Source organism: Perognathus longimembris, chromosome 9 (genome assembly GCF_023159225.1).
Source record: "Perognathus longimembris pacificus isolate PPM17 chromosome 9, ASM2315922v1, whole genome shotgun sequence".
NCBI classification, from domain to species: Eukaryota; Metazoa; Chordata; class Mammalia; order Rodentia; family Heteromyidae; genus Perognathus; species Perognathus longimembris.
Genome location: NC_063169.1, coordinates 3,539,746 through 3,554,728, shown reverse-complemented (window position 1 = coordinate 3,554,728; position 14,983 = coordinate 3,539,746). Strand labels below are relative to the sequence as shown.

General features: G+C 44.4%; 1 protein-coding gene across 1 annotated transcript in view; it reads right to left on the bottom strand.

Moving 5' to 3' along the window:
- The window catches only part of Ube3d (ubiquitin protein ligase E3D), an 89,305-nt gene that overhangs the window by 58,298 nt on the left and 16,024 nt on the right, over positions 1-14,983 (bottom strand). Inside the window, exons 4-8 of the mRNA XM_048353638.1 lie at positions 14,739-14,907; positions 9,985-10,054; positions 6,046-6,115; positions 4,879-4,987; positions 3,540-3,703 (exon numbers count right to left, since the gene is read on the bottom strand). Of these exons, the coding sequence (XP_048209595.1) occupies positions 3,540-3,703; positions 4,879-4,987; positions 6,046-6,115; positions 9,985-10,054; positions 14,739-14,907 (582 nt within the window). The remainder of the gene's footprint in view (positions 1-3,539; positions 3,704-4,878; positions 4,988-6,045; positions 6,116-9,984; positions 10,055-14,738; positions 14,908-14,983) is intronic.

Here is a 14,983-nt window from a genome sequence, read left to right as displayed (position 1 = left end):
TCACTTGATAATACAAGAGTAACGCAATCTTCTTTGCAAGGAGACAATAACACGTTCACCCCAATGAACCCAACTGCGGCTTTGTCTGTGCCTGCACTCAATAGGTGACAAGCTGGAAGAAGAAAGCCCACACGCGCATGACTGCAAACCTCAGATGAGCCCCAGCATCTTGGCCCAAAGGTTTGTTTAAAATCTTCCTTCAGAAGGGGTCATCTGACTTATGAAATGGTGACCCCTCTGTGCTGCACCGTAATAACAATCCACTTGTATTAAACACACACACAAAACTTCTCTGCACCCTTCTAGCTATCTAATACTTACCTTCCCTTTCACACAAGCCAGAGGAGAACAGAGCTTGCCTCTTCACAAAACCTAATGTATGCAGTGATTCCAGCCGCTGAATTTCCTTTCCTCGGGTTACTAAAGGACAGTGGACACTGCTCCCAGGAGCCTAAGAAACCGACTGCTCACACCGTGTCCTAGATTTCTGCCTCTCTCACTCAGGTGTTGTCAACAGGAACCTCCTCTGCCTGACAGACTGGGAGCTTACTCGACCTGCCTGCTCGGGGCGGCTTCTCTCCTTCCCTTCCGGGCCAGGCTTTCTGAAACAGCAGTCCATTCTTGCTAACCTCTATCACACTGCCCTTCATTGCTCTCCCAGCTATCCCGCTAACGGCATGTCATTAGCGACCTTCATGACTGAATCCAACATCACCAACATCCTACCTCCTTCTACAGTATGTTCTTCCCTTAGCTCCTAAGAAACCACACTCTGCTGTTTTCATCCTACATACCTGTAATTCCTCACTCTCTCTAGATCTAGACTTACTGTCCATAAATGTGGGAGTCTTCACTGATAACACAATCCTGCTCATGGCAATCTTATCCTGGCTTCAACTAGAACCAAATATACAGATCATTGCCCCTGGGAACTGATTTGTTGAATGGTAACTCCTTTGTACACTACTTAATTATATGTGTGTGTGTGTGTGTATGCATGCATGTATGTGTGTATGTATATGGATATCAGTGGCTCATACTTGCCATCCTAGCTAGTCATGAGCATGAGGAGTGTGGTTTGAAGCCAGCCCATGAAGGAAAAGTTCATGAGATAAATTTTTTCAAGTGGATATCCTTGAGCAAAAAAGCTCAGGGATGGAGCTCAGACCCTGAGTTTAAACTCCATAATAACAACAACAACAACAAAAAAAGTACTGAAACAAAAAACCTAAAATAAACGTGATTTAAAAGGAGAGAGAGAGAGACAGTGACAGACTGACCAGAGCAAGTCCCTCAGTAACTCACTGTCACTACAAGCACTGTGAGCCAAAAAAATCCCCTGCTGTGAGGCGCTTTCCAGTGGCTCCTAAGACACTCTAACTGCACCCCTTTTTGCTTTACTAGATGCTAGTTAACATCTTCCCCCCAGTTGTAACAATTAACAATGGTCCCAGATATCACCAATTGTCCCCTTATGGGGCAAAATTTCCTTCAGTCTAGAGAATCAGAATCTAACTCCAGAAATGAAGAATCTACATCTAAAAATTGAATACATGGGATCCAAACTCTAACGTGCTCACTAAAGAACATGAGCTACAGGATCAAATACTTAGATCAATAACAACACAAACAGCAAAGAACATTAGTGCTCACTGAAATGGAAAAGGCTGGCTGGAGCAAGGAAGGAGGAGGTAATAAAAAAAAAATCGCACTTCAAAATGTTGAGATTGCTAGAAAGAACATTCTAAAAATATGGCATACCAATTTTTGCGAGTGCTCAAGGAAATAAAGTTATAATTCCATTTGCTATCTTCCTCTTTTAGATGCCATCTGCCAAAGCCACACTCCCACTAGAAAAGAGTTCTACCCAGGTGGACTAAAACAGCTCACGCACCACCCTATGTGTCAAAAATATGCCGGGGAGTATGCGTGTGTTCAGTCATGCCCCAAAAGGAAGACACTTGCGTCCTTAGGAAACAGAAGTAAACACCTTACAGAACGTTTACCCAACTCGAGAGGCATCCCGTCTACCTTAGGGAACATAAGATCACAAAGTACTAGAAGAATCTGGGTGCCAGTGAAAAATAAAAGTTTGTTGGGTGGTGGTGGCTCATGCTTGTAATCCCAGCTATTCAAGACGCTGAGATCTGAGGATCAGACTTTGGAGCCAGCCCAAGCAAGAAAGTCCATGAGACTCTTACCTCCAATGAACCACCAAAGGCTAGAAGTGCCGCTCAAGTGGCTGAAACCAGCCTTGAATGGAAAATGCTATGGGATAATGCCCAGGCTCTGAGTTCAAGCCCCAGTGCTGGCACAAAAAGGAAAAAACGGAAACAAAAACGAGAGTCTCTCAAGCTCTGTGAGAATAATAATTAGACTTCAGGCTTTCAGTTTTCCCTATGAACTGTGATTCTTAGATGTTAGCTCTTCTGAATTCGAGAGGGGCTGAATTCAGCTCCTCCTCTTCCGAGTCCTGCTTTCCCCACGTCCTGTGTGGGGACGGGCGGTCTGTGCTGGTGAGGCCCTGGCTGCCCTGCTCGCTTTGATGGGGACTCGTAAAAGAGCTCAAGGCACAACTTGTGTTTGCACAGTGGTACATAGCACTCCACTCACCTTAGTTTTACTTTACATAAATCTCTAAGTACTTGAAGCTTTTATGACTTCTAATGCTTGAATAATTTTTTCAAGTACATGTTTGTTTGTTTTTTAAAGTATCTTTTTACTTCCAGCAAAAAAAATAAAAATAAAAACCCACACACAAAACCAACCTGGGATCTTTGTATTTTCTGTCTGGAGCACAGATGTGACCCTCTGAACGTGCACCAAAGAGAATGCTTGTTCTCTGCTCCGGGAATGGCTCAGCTCCCCACGTCACACAGCTTTGCTAACAAGTCCCTCCACCGGCCCCCAGCCTCCCAGTTACAGCCTTTGCTTCCCCCACCCCTGAGATTGTCTGCCCTCACGCATACCCCCCCCCCACCCCACAGGATCCCCGTTATCAGTGGATGTGGTCTGGGTGCAGGGGAAGGAGGCAGGGCCTGTCTGACTGCTGTCTATCCCCAAAGCCTGAAAAGCGGTCATCATGGAGCAGTCCCGGCTGCTGAAGCCTGATTGGTACTGCAGTGGTATGCACAGGAGGCTGAGGTTACAAGCAGTCGTTCAAGTGAAGGCAAGCTCTCACAGTAGGCTGTGACAATTCAGTCGACATGAAGCACCCTGACCAGACCAGCAACAGGACTGCTGGAAGCTTCCATCAGGGAAGTGGTATGGATTATTTCACTCATTATTTCTTTTATTATTATATTTCATTTGAAATCAGGGCCTGGGCTTTTTTGCTCAAGGCAAGTGCTCTACTAGTTTGGGCCACCATGCCAGTTCCAGTTTTTAGGCTGTTTGCTGGAGATAAGAATCTCAAGGACTTTCCTGATGTGGCTGGCTTTGAACTGTGACCCTCGGATCTCAGCCTCCCGAGTAGCTAGGATTTAGCAGGACAACACAAGCCTGGACATCAGGGGAAGGAACACAGGAGCACAGCTTACTTTTCGTTCCTGCATCTGGTGCACGGCTGGTAGAGGACCTTGACAGCATTCTTGGCAGAAGTGGGGCTTGTTCCGCACCCCTCCTCCAGCAGTGGGAACTTTCCGACACTTCCAGAATGCCTCAAAGCTTCAATCACCAAACTGTCCGAGTTCAGAAGCCAGAGCTAAAGGCACGCGAAAAAAAGAACAGGTAGGAGGACATTCACTGCCAGTGGTAGAAATTTCCCATGACCTCTTATAAAAACCAGAAAAAAATCAAAATAACAGAAAAATAGAGGAGAATCATGTATATAATTTTTAAGAGGCAGAGCATCAGAAACGTAACCAATACCATAGCATCAAAAAAATAAACAAAGACAACTGATTATTTAAAACATAAATAGCAGAGTTACAACCTATACTGTGTATGTAGAGCTCCTAGAAATCAATAAAAAGCAAAACTAATCTAACAGAAAACTGGTCCGGGAGGCGGGTGGGATCGCCACATCAAAGCACTTAAGTCAATAGGGTTGGCGTAGTCTGTGCATGTGTAAGGAAACAGGTGAAACTGCCTTAAGGAGCAGCCTAAGGGGGTTGGCATGACAGAAGTGTTAGGTCAACTGCCCTGTACAAGTAATGCGTGCTAATGTGCCACTAGGGCTTGAATTCAGGACCTGAGTTCTCTCCTTAGCTTTGTCCGTCAAGACTGGAATTGTACCACTTGAGCCACATGTCTTCCTCCTGCCTTTTTAATGATTAACTGGGGATCAGTCTTAGACTTTCCTTCCCAGCCTGGCTTTGAACCATGATCCTCAATCTCAGCCTCCTGGGTAGCTGGGATGACAGGTGTGAGCCCCTGGCGCTGGGCTAGAAGACTATTGTGAATAGAGTAATGCGTTAGAATCTGGAAGCGCTTCCAGGGGAGGATTCTCCTGCCATAGCGCCGTTCCCGCAGGGTCTCGAGGTCTGTCTCAGACATCAAGGCGTCCAAGGCAATCAGAAACAACAGAAGCAATAAAAACTTAAAATTAGGCATATCAAGCAGGGGAGAGGGGAGTGAGGTGAGGTGCTGTCAGACTGAACAAGCCATTAAAAACGGAGCATGAAAAATCTTATTCCCGGGGTATGTTTTTGCTCTTTGATTATTTTCTTGTTTTGGCGAGACAGGGCCTCACTATGCAGTCTAGGCTGGCCGTGAACGCTTGCCTCTACCTCCTAACCCTCCCCAGTAGGCCCCGAGGGGGTTTGTTTCATGGATTGACATAATTGGTGCTCAGGAAGAAAACAATTAGATAGAAACTAAGAGCTTCTGAGATCCTAGGCAAAAGAAAAGAAAGACATAAATGGAGTAGTTCCTTACCAGGATGTACACTTTGCCATCCTGACCTTGAATCGTGAACCTGAAAGTGCTCCGGGCAGAGGCCAGCTCCCCCAGACACTGGGCTACAACACTCTGGACAAACCGGGACCTGTTGGGAGAGAAAGCCATTTTCACCCGGTGCCCCTCACAGTAACCTTAACTCACAAGAGAAGCAACATATAGCCCCCGGGGGCACGGGTGCCCGCCCACCACACGCCACACGTTTCTGTCCGCTAACCAGTCCCGACAACCTTCCCTAAGGTGGATTCTAGGATGTCTTAAAACCTGCTCTGCGGGTAGCAATGTTGCTCCTACCCCAAAGCCAACAATTCCTCCTACTGAATCTAAAAACGGCCACACTGGGTACATCAATATTTCATGTGTGCTGTAGCACACTCAACGTGAATAGCTGAGTCACTGAAGAAGGTAAGAAATTTCTTCCCAAATATAACAGGTTCACCTACACTATTTTTTTCAATAAACACTTATTATAGTAGGGCTGCGGATATGGCCTAGTGGCAAGAGTGCCTCCCTCATATACATGAGGCCCTGGGTTCGATTCCCCAGCACCACATATACAGAAAATGGCCAGAAGTGGAGCTGTGGCTCAAGTGGCAGAGTGCTAGCCTTGAGCAAAAAGAAGCCAGGGACAGTGCTCAGGCCCTGAGTCCAAGCCCCAGGACTGGCCAAAAAAAAAAAAAAAATACTTATTATAGTAAACTTCCATTTGCAAATAAAAATGATTAAGAGGAATTCTAGTATAAAAAGGTTAAGTATCACTTTATTAAAAACATAGGAGTCATTTGGAACTGACATCTGTGTTAAAATTTTTAAACATGTCACATTAAAACCAGACATAATTTTTCAAAAACTTATTGAGAGGTAGGCAACAATATCCGGTACTTAAAAGCATTAGACTTCTATGAATACAACTGTCTATGGCATTGTATAAAAGAAAGAAATCCTATGTTGTGAATATATGTGGTAATCTTCTCAAAGGCTTTTTTCCCCCCATCTCTCTGAGTACATAGTTGTAGCTATATTTCCCCACATTCGAAGTTAAATTGTGCAAAGGAATCGCCATCCAACAAACCAGTTGTAAGAAATACATCTTGATCGACGTCACGCCTCTCATCCTTTCCCCCCACTGAAGTTTGCTATTTGTACCTTGGAATGACGGGAAAACTTCTCTCAGATGGCTGAATAATTATCTCTGTCATATAAAACTTGGTGGTTTCTAGAAGCAAAACAGAAGAAATTAGAAACGTTCCCAATACACCAATATTTTTATTATGTGAATGTTGGCCTCGATTATGACATACCAAACTACTTTAGAAGAGCAAAAACTCAATATACTGGTCAAATTAGCATTCAGTAAACATTTCCCCCAAATGATTTAGTTTCAAAGAAATAAACCTAACTAGTAGAAGTTAGTTCCAAGGCTTTCAACAGCAGGCTATCTGTTTAGAAAAGCATGTGTATCTAGAGTGAGACACTGCTCACGTGTGCAAGGCTCTAAAAACGACTCGCCTCCCAGTCTCTGCCCGCTTCCACAGAGATTAGGCAGTGGGCCTCCTCATTCCTACAGACCAGCCACAACCCGGGAGACGCTGAGTAAGGTTCTCTCACTACATCCCTACAAAAAGGCTTCCCCAGCCTGTGACCCTGACCCAGTGACGGACTTGTGGTATCACTGACTGTACAGTGCTCACCAAATCTGGTTTTCTGAGTTCACACAAAAACTTAATACAATAGGCTAGTTAAAAGACATTGATGTAAACAAGCTATGTTGTTTAAAACTTCATTTTAAATACTGAATTTCATTAAAAAAGGAAATACAAACCAAAATGCTGTATTTGTTAGCATCAACTTCATGGTGTGTATGCTTTAAAGGGCCTGGACTCTGTCCCTGAGCTTAGGGCCCTACCACTTGAAGCACAACTCTACTTTCAGCTTTTTCAGAATAGTTTGTTGGAAATAAAGCATCTCACAGCCTTTCTGCCTGGGCTGGCTCCGAAGTGGTGTCCTCAGATCTGTTTCCTGAATAGATATGTAGAAATGTACTTACCCATCCTTTAAGTTCTGTCAACTTTTGCTATTTTGAAGTGGTATCAGTAGATGTAAAATTGAACCTGTTAACATTACAAAGTGTCCTTCTGATATTAAATATTGTTAATCTATAATTTAATTCTATAATGTCATCCTATCTGAACTATTGTGGCTTTTATACAATTAACATTTACTTGAAATCATCCACATTGTGCTACGTTATTAATCTTTCACCTTTCTTGAACTTTCTGGGGTTGTTCTCCTCTACTTGAGTACAAGTAGAATGTCACTTAACAAGAAGGCACTCCGGGGCTGGGAATATGTATGGCCTAGTGGCAAGAGTGCTTGCCTCCTATACATGAAGACCTGGGTTCAATTCCCCAGCACCACATATACAGAAAATGGCCAGAAGTGGCGCTGTGGCTCAAGTGGCAGAGTGCCAGCCTTGAGCAAAAAGAAGCCAGGGACAGTGCTCAGGCCCTGAGTCCAAGGCTCAGGACTGGCAAAAAAATAAAAATAAAAATAAAAAAACAAATCTATTAAATAAAATACCTTTCTTTAAAAAAAAAAAAAAAAAAGAAGGCACTCGGAGTGAAGGATTCCAGCTATTCGTTAGAAACTGTATTTCTCTCTGCTTCCCTGTGGAGGGTGTTTCCAGTGAGGATGAAGTGCACTACCACTCCCGTCTTCACGCTGCCATGGCCACTGCTCCTTTGAAGGGGATCATGGGTTGGTTTGTTTTGTCACTGTTTTTCTGGAATGCTATTAAGCCTTTCTCTTTGCTTTCCATTCTGCAGTTCTACTTTGTCTAAGTCGGCTTTCTTTCCATTTTTCTTCCTTGGGCTCAATGAATTGGAATCCATTGTGCCTCTTGAATCTGTATGTATGTTGTCATTCTACATTACGTTTATAACTCAGCAAGTTCTTGTGTACATATTCCATGGCCCATTCTTTTTTCCTGTTTTCTTTTTGGAAGTCTGACTACATTTATGTCAGGTGGTTTCCTTCTACGTTCCATGCCTTTCACTTTATCTGTATTCCTTACCTTCTTGTCTCTGGGCTGCACTAAAAGTTTCTCAATTGCTGTTAGTTAATTCTTTCAGACTGTATCTAATCAGTTACCAACCACTCTCTGGATGTTTTCTTTATTCCAATTATAATAAGGGAGTCTTTCAGAAATTCTTTTGCGGCTCTTTTTCAAATATACCATTATAGTTTTCTTTTTTGTTCAGTCATCTTCAGATCTGGCTTACACACCGCTAAATATACTGAGCCAGTTGTTTCACCATTTATGCATGACGATTGTGTTTGCACTGCCTGCCTTCTGTTAGCTCTGGTGAACAATGTGTTTTTAGGGTCTGAATGGGCAGTGTCCCTCCCAGGCTCCTTACAGAAGACGTGGCCCCTAGCTGATTATTTCAGGGGATTCCAGACACACTAGGAAACGACACCTGACTGAAGAAGTGGGTAGTAGGCCTTTGGGGGTGACACCATGTCCCCCATTCAGAGGAAAAGGACTCATCTCTCCTTGGGCACTAGGGCAGGAGTCTGGCATTATTAAACGTTAAGCAGTATGAGAGGACTGGCAATACCGCTAATGCACTAGGTTAGCAATGGCTCTTTAGTGAAGTGACCTTACTTTTGTCTCTTTCTCTCTCGCTCTCTCTCTCTTTCGTATCCCGAGATTTGGGAGATGATTTACCTCAAGGGCACTGGCAGTAGTTAAACCTTTCCTCATCCTCTCACCTGGCTTTATCGCTCAAGGCTGGTATTCTACCACTTGAGCCACCCCTCCACTTCCAGAATTTTCCAGTTAATTGGAAATTATAGTCTTATTTGTCCTCCCAGGCTGGCTTTGAAATGCAGTCCTCAGATCCCAGCCTCCTTGAGTAGCTATGATTACAGGTTTGAGCCACCAGCAGCGGACTCTAGGAGGCTTCTTTTCAGTCTCAAAAATGACACTGTACTCATAGCCTGACATATAGAATTGTAACCTCGTTGCAAGTACATAATAATATCTTAAAAATAACACTGAGAAAGCCATGATTCACAACTCACTCAGCGCATGCAACTTGTCATTCTGATGATTTAAAAACAAAACAACAACACAAAATGAAGAAAACAACCACTGCCTTAAGTGCAGAGCTTCACTTAAACTCTCTTTAATTAATTATCTTAAAAACAATGACTCATCACCTACTTAGCTAACACAGCAGGTTGTAGCACTCTAGACATTGGAAACCGTATCTTTAAACAGCATTTTAATTATTAGGATTTTTAGCATTGTATTTTAAAGCAGTATGACATACACTTTACAGAAAATATGATCAACACCCTTAAGGAAAACGAAAAGGAACAAAGTGCAAAACTCAGAATGTGGTTTTTTCCATTTCAACACATCCTCTCCTAAAATCCAGCTCAGAGGCGAAAGACAGCCATGAGAAGCAGTTGTTCTATCTCTGGGTACCAATTCGTCTGACTGAAGTGTTGTATTCAGGGAAAAGCTCCAAGAGTTTCTTTAAGATGGACTCAAGTATAAATTTTGTGTTCTTGCTTTTTACTAGAAAGAGAATATAAAACACTGGAAATGACCTGACTTCTCACTGCTTAAAACTCCCTCCTCTGAGCCAGATGCCAGTGGCTCACAGCTGAAATCCTAGCTGCTCAAGAGGCTGAGATCTGAGGATCTCAGTTCTGAAGCCAGCCTGGGAAGGAAATTCCATGAGATTCTCATGTCCAGTTAGCTGCTTAATAACTGGAAGTGGAGCTGTGGCTCGAGGTGGTAGGCAGCTAGCCTTGAGCAGAAAAAGCCCAGGTCTTGAGTTCAAGCACCACAACAGGAGAAAAAAAAAATGCTCGGTACACTTCATTTAAAAAGATCAAAATACACTAACTACTTTACATACCGTATGAAATGCTAATAGATTTCTATTTTAAAAAGCATTGATTCTATGAAATATATTAATATTACACCTTTCCTATACTCCTAAAACCTCATTCTGGCTTTAGAATTGGAAGGGAAATTTTTTTGGCTTCTTGTTATAAAATTGTTCTCACCTGGTGATATAGTCTCTCCCAGTGTTACCTTGCAACGCTTACAAATTACTTTGGTATTTGCTTTTAGGTCCTGTAGAACAGAAAAAAAAATGTCATTTAAATGTCATTCAGCTTTTCTTAAAAGGAATATATAATTTTACCATAGTCCCCAGAGTATACATTGAACTTTACATTTCATTCTGCCCTGTACTAAATACCGGGAATGCATTTCGTTTTGCATACATAATTCACATGCACAGAGATCTTTGGCGCCCCCCCCCCCGCCTCGTTAGAGGAGAGTAATGCACAGATTTGCTGTTCCAAATCTAGCCACTTCTTGATAATCCAAATGTTTCCAAATAACTTGAAAAAGAAGCAGGCTGCATTGCTAGAAGTACTTTCCTTGTGATTTGGAACTGCCCCTGCTTGTACGCACAGAGCAGGTGAGACTACGGACTGGAGACTAGGAGGAAGAGCCAGAGCTCAGATTATTCTGAGTCCCCGTCCGCCGTTACTTAAGTAAAAGTAACCTACAGCTCACAGCCAATCGTAATTCATGCGAACCTATGTTTCCCCGTCTAAGATATGCGCTGGAAATGAAAAGCTGGGTGGCGTTGGGAACCAATTCCTCATTCTTAAGACTTCATAACTTTTTGGGAAGAGGCAGCTGCTTCCCAGCTTGGGAGGGAGGGAGTGGGGGGGGGGAAGGGGGAAGGGGGAGGGGGCCGGGCGGGCACAGTGGGCGGCTCCCCAGCAAGGCCCGGGCAGCTCAAGAAGCTCTTATTCGGGTGGTATTTGTCTATGTGTGCATGGTCAGATCTCAGTGTAAAAATTCCACGTTTGCTGAAGATCATACACTGAGAAGCAACTCCACACCTTGGGCTGGGGTCTTCTGTCCCTCCTCCACCCCCATTTTTACTATTCTGTATTCCCTGAACAAAAAAGGGGAGGGTCCCACGGAGCTGTTCCCGTGCATTGAACACTCACTCCTTCATCCAGCCGCAAACTCGTACAATCAGTGAAAATGCAGAAGAGCGCTCCGATGGCTCTTTCTCACATGCGGTCTTGGGAAGAAACCGCCAGCCAGGTAAAAATCTTACCCCGCTGTTCCCTGGTCAGCTGCGGGATTTCTATCAGCTTTCCAGTGCCAGGTCTGCTCACACCTGTCTCTTGCCCATCACAGATACTCTTGTACCCAGCACACGCCCCCTCGCCAGGCAGCAAGCCTGGGGGTCTCCTGAGGTAGCCCGGGCTGACCCTGAGCTTGACCTCTGCCCCCTAGGACTCAAGCAAGCCCTCGATTTCCGCCTCTCCCGTGCAGACCACAAGCCATCATGCCTTGCTCACACTTACTTTTACTAAAATTGTTTTGTTATCTTTTAAGTGGTTGTACAAAGGAGGTGGTGTACAATAAAGCAGTTTATGAATACAGTGCCTCTTGATCAGTGTCACTCTCTTCAACATCCTCACCCCCCTTCAATCCACCCTTTCCCTTTTAATTTTGTGGTATATACAAGAAATCCTTGACTGCATCCCCCCACACACACCTTCCTCCCTCTGCCCCTCTCCCCTGCCTCCCACCCCTTGCATGTTCCCATTTCTTGATGCCGATTCTGTTGGGACTCTGACCTCGTCTCTAAAAGATTATACTGTTGGAGCTCTCCGTAGAGTTCATTTGTAAACACTTGCATACGGCCCAACGTGATTACCTATATAGGCACATTCTAGCTACCACAAAGGAAGGAAACAAGGCAACCTTTGTTTCTCTGTGTCTGGCTTACTTCACTTAGTGTAATTTTTTTCCCCAAGTCTTTCCATTTCCTTATAAATGATACAGTAATAGTCTTCCTAATACATGAGTAAAATTCCACTGTGAATAGACACCACATTTTCCTGATCCATTAGTCCACTGAGAGTCATCTGTGCTAATTCTATACCTTGGCTACAGTGATTAGTATTCAATGAACAAGGTTGTGCTGGTGGCTTTACTGCATCCTGGTTTATAATCTTTTAGATAAATGCCTAGGAGTGGGATTTCTGGGTCATAGGGTAGTTCTATGTGTAATTTTTTTCAGGAACCTCCATACTGATTTCCAGAGTGGTTGAACAGGCTTACATTCCCACCACTTGTATTAGAGTTCCCTTCTGATTGCATCCTCATGAGCATCTTTGATAGTTGCCATTCTAACTGGGGAGAGGTGGAACAGACAAGGATCTAATATCCAGAATATATTTAGGAGCTCAAAAATTAAGTCCTCAAAAACTGAACCTTCAAAGAAACAGCCCAATTAATAAATGGGCTGACTTAAAGAGAAAGTTCTCAGAAGTAGTCATAGAAATTACCAATAGACACATGAAGAAATGCTCATCATCTCTGGCCATAAAGGAAATGCAAATTGAAACAACATTGAGATTCCACTTTGGTCACAGTTTCTAAGAATTAAATAGCATTATGAATATTATAAAAGGATGAGGGGCCATCTTTACCATCCTATTATAACCTGCATACTTTTTGGTAGGCACAAAAAAAAAATCATACAAGAGATAGCGAATGAGTCACCAAACTAGAAAACTCTTCAGCAGACATCTTTTGAGAACAGAAAATACAAACTACCACCCTGAAGGAGGCACAAATAAAACACTCCAAATTCTAAGAGGAATGAGAAGGAATGAGACAGGCCAGATTCTCTCGGTGCTGCTTTTAAAGTCAGATCTTTTTAATTAACATACTTTAGCATGTTAATTTTGCTTACAGAGCAGCTCTGCTTTGTGATGCATTTTTCTTGACCAGAGCTGGAAGGAAGTAATAAAAGCAGGTTGCATAATGAAGCCCCCTACCAGTGTGGGAACTCTAGGAGCAGACCTCAAAGACAGACATTGTTGAGAACTAATTAAATCAATATATCTGGGACCTTCCAGTGCTCCTTAGAGAGGTTTCATCTTCTGTCCTTTTAAAAAAATTTTCCTTTGTGTTGTTTCAATTTCCTAGGACCTCTGATGTCACACACACACACACACACACACACACACACACACACACACACACACATTTCCCAAGAGATACCATTAGGAAGCAGGGTCACCGTGTGACATTTCAGACTCCTGCTAGATGGCTAGACTGGGCCATAGGAGAAATTGGTTTTCAATCGCACAGAACAGCAGAGGGGCCTCTGGAGCCAGCAGAGCAGTGGTTAGGCTGTCTCTTTGAATTTCTGTAGCTATTTTGGTCTCAGGCAGACTCTTTCAACTGCTACAATATGCAATTAAAGCACAACTTCCAGCTAGACCAACGTGAAAACAATCCTGTCAACACCACCTCTCCCGACAGCCATTTCCCAGTCTCCTTGATAGGCAAGACGACAGTGTCGAAGTAGGAAAGGCCTTCCTTTTGAATATGAAATAAAAGATTGCTGCTTACAGGGGAGAGTTCTTAAGAATGGCAATACATAATGGATAAAGCCTTTGGTGGGAAGAAGATATGTCTAAATAGGGAGGCACAGCTTCCCTTATTCAATCTTTCTCCATTACACCATCAGAATGTGCTTTTAAATGGCTCACACCTTTAATCCTAGCTACTCGGGAGGCTGAGATCTGAGGACTGTGGTTTGAAGTCAGCCCAGGTGGAAAAGTTCAAGAGACTCTTATCTCCGATTAATCAGCAAAAAGCCCGAAGCAGAGGAGTGCCTCATGTGGTATCCCTGCAGCTCGACGCCATCTACCCCCCTTTCTCTGTTCCCCTCATGGTATCTGCCTGTATGTGTATGTGTGCACTCATGCGTGTGTGTGCCAGTCCCGGGGCTTGAACTCAGGACCTAGGCGCTGTCCCTGAGCTTTTATGCTCAAGGCTAGTGCTCTACCACTGGAGCCACAGCTCCACTTCTGGCTCTTTGGTTGGGTTTTTTTTGGTGGTTCACTGGAGAGGAGTCTCATGAACTTTCCTGCCTAGGATGGCTTTGAACTGTGATCCTCAGATCTCAGCCTCCTGAGAAGCTAGGATTATAGGACCAAGCTATTGGTGCCTGGCAGCATCTGCCTTTATTTTACTTTATATTTTATTGTTACTGTAAATATACAGAGGGATTACAGGTACATGAGCTAGCTAGGTAAAGAGTACAGTTCTTTTTGAACCACATGTCATCCCTTCCCTTGTTCTCTCCCAGTTTTTCCCTCCCTTCCCCACACACAAGATAGACAATTCACTTTCCACATGGTGTCTAACGAGTACCACGGTTGTATCTGATCACCCTTTATCCCATCTCAGAGCAGTGAACTCCAGACTAGAGGCAGGCACAGAACACCCGGCCCTCGCTGTAAGGCGAGCATGCTGAGGAGAAGAACATGTTTGCTTTGACACAGAGTTTTGAGGCTGGCATGCACACGGTGTTGAGGGAGATTTAGAACAGTGTGGGCAGTATAGGGAGGGAAGGCCACTGGAGCAGGTGCCACCCCTCCTCTGGGGATGTCAATAAACACCCAGAGCAGAGCCTCACGGGTGACAGATGCCCTTCCCCCCTTCCGATGAGGCAGGTGGTGGCTCCACCAAGATACCACAACTGCCAAGGAGCCCAAAGGACCCGTGAACCCAGCTACTAACGTCAGGGACCCACTTCTTGCTCTCTTACCCAGAGAGCTCCCCGTCCCCCTCCCTTGCCCCTCTCCTCCCACCTCTCCTCTGGGAAGCGGGTAGTATGCATCTATGGGGAAGTACACATCAATATTCAAATCACTCCAGAAAAAAGAGGAAGCCACGTGCCTGCCAGGGCCCCCGGCCTTACCTGGGAGGAATGGCTTCTTAAGTTCACCAGACAGAAGACGTCACCGAGGAAGCAGTCTCCGTGTCCGGGGTGAAGAGACTTCTGTGCGAACGGGTCCGGGTGGCAGCACCACTCCTCCACCAGGGCCGCCCAGTTGGCGCTGGGCAGCGGGAGCACCCTGAGCAGCCGTCTGCGCGGGGAGAGGGGAGAGGGGGTTTCCACATGTGCAAGATGCAAGGCGCTCTACCACACCTGCAGGGTTAACT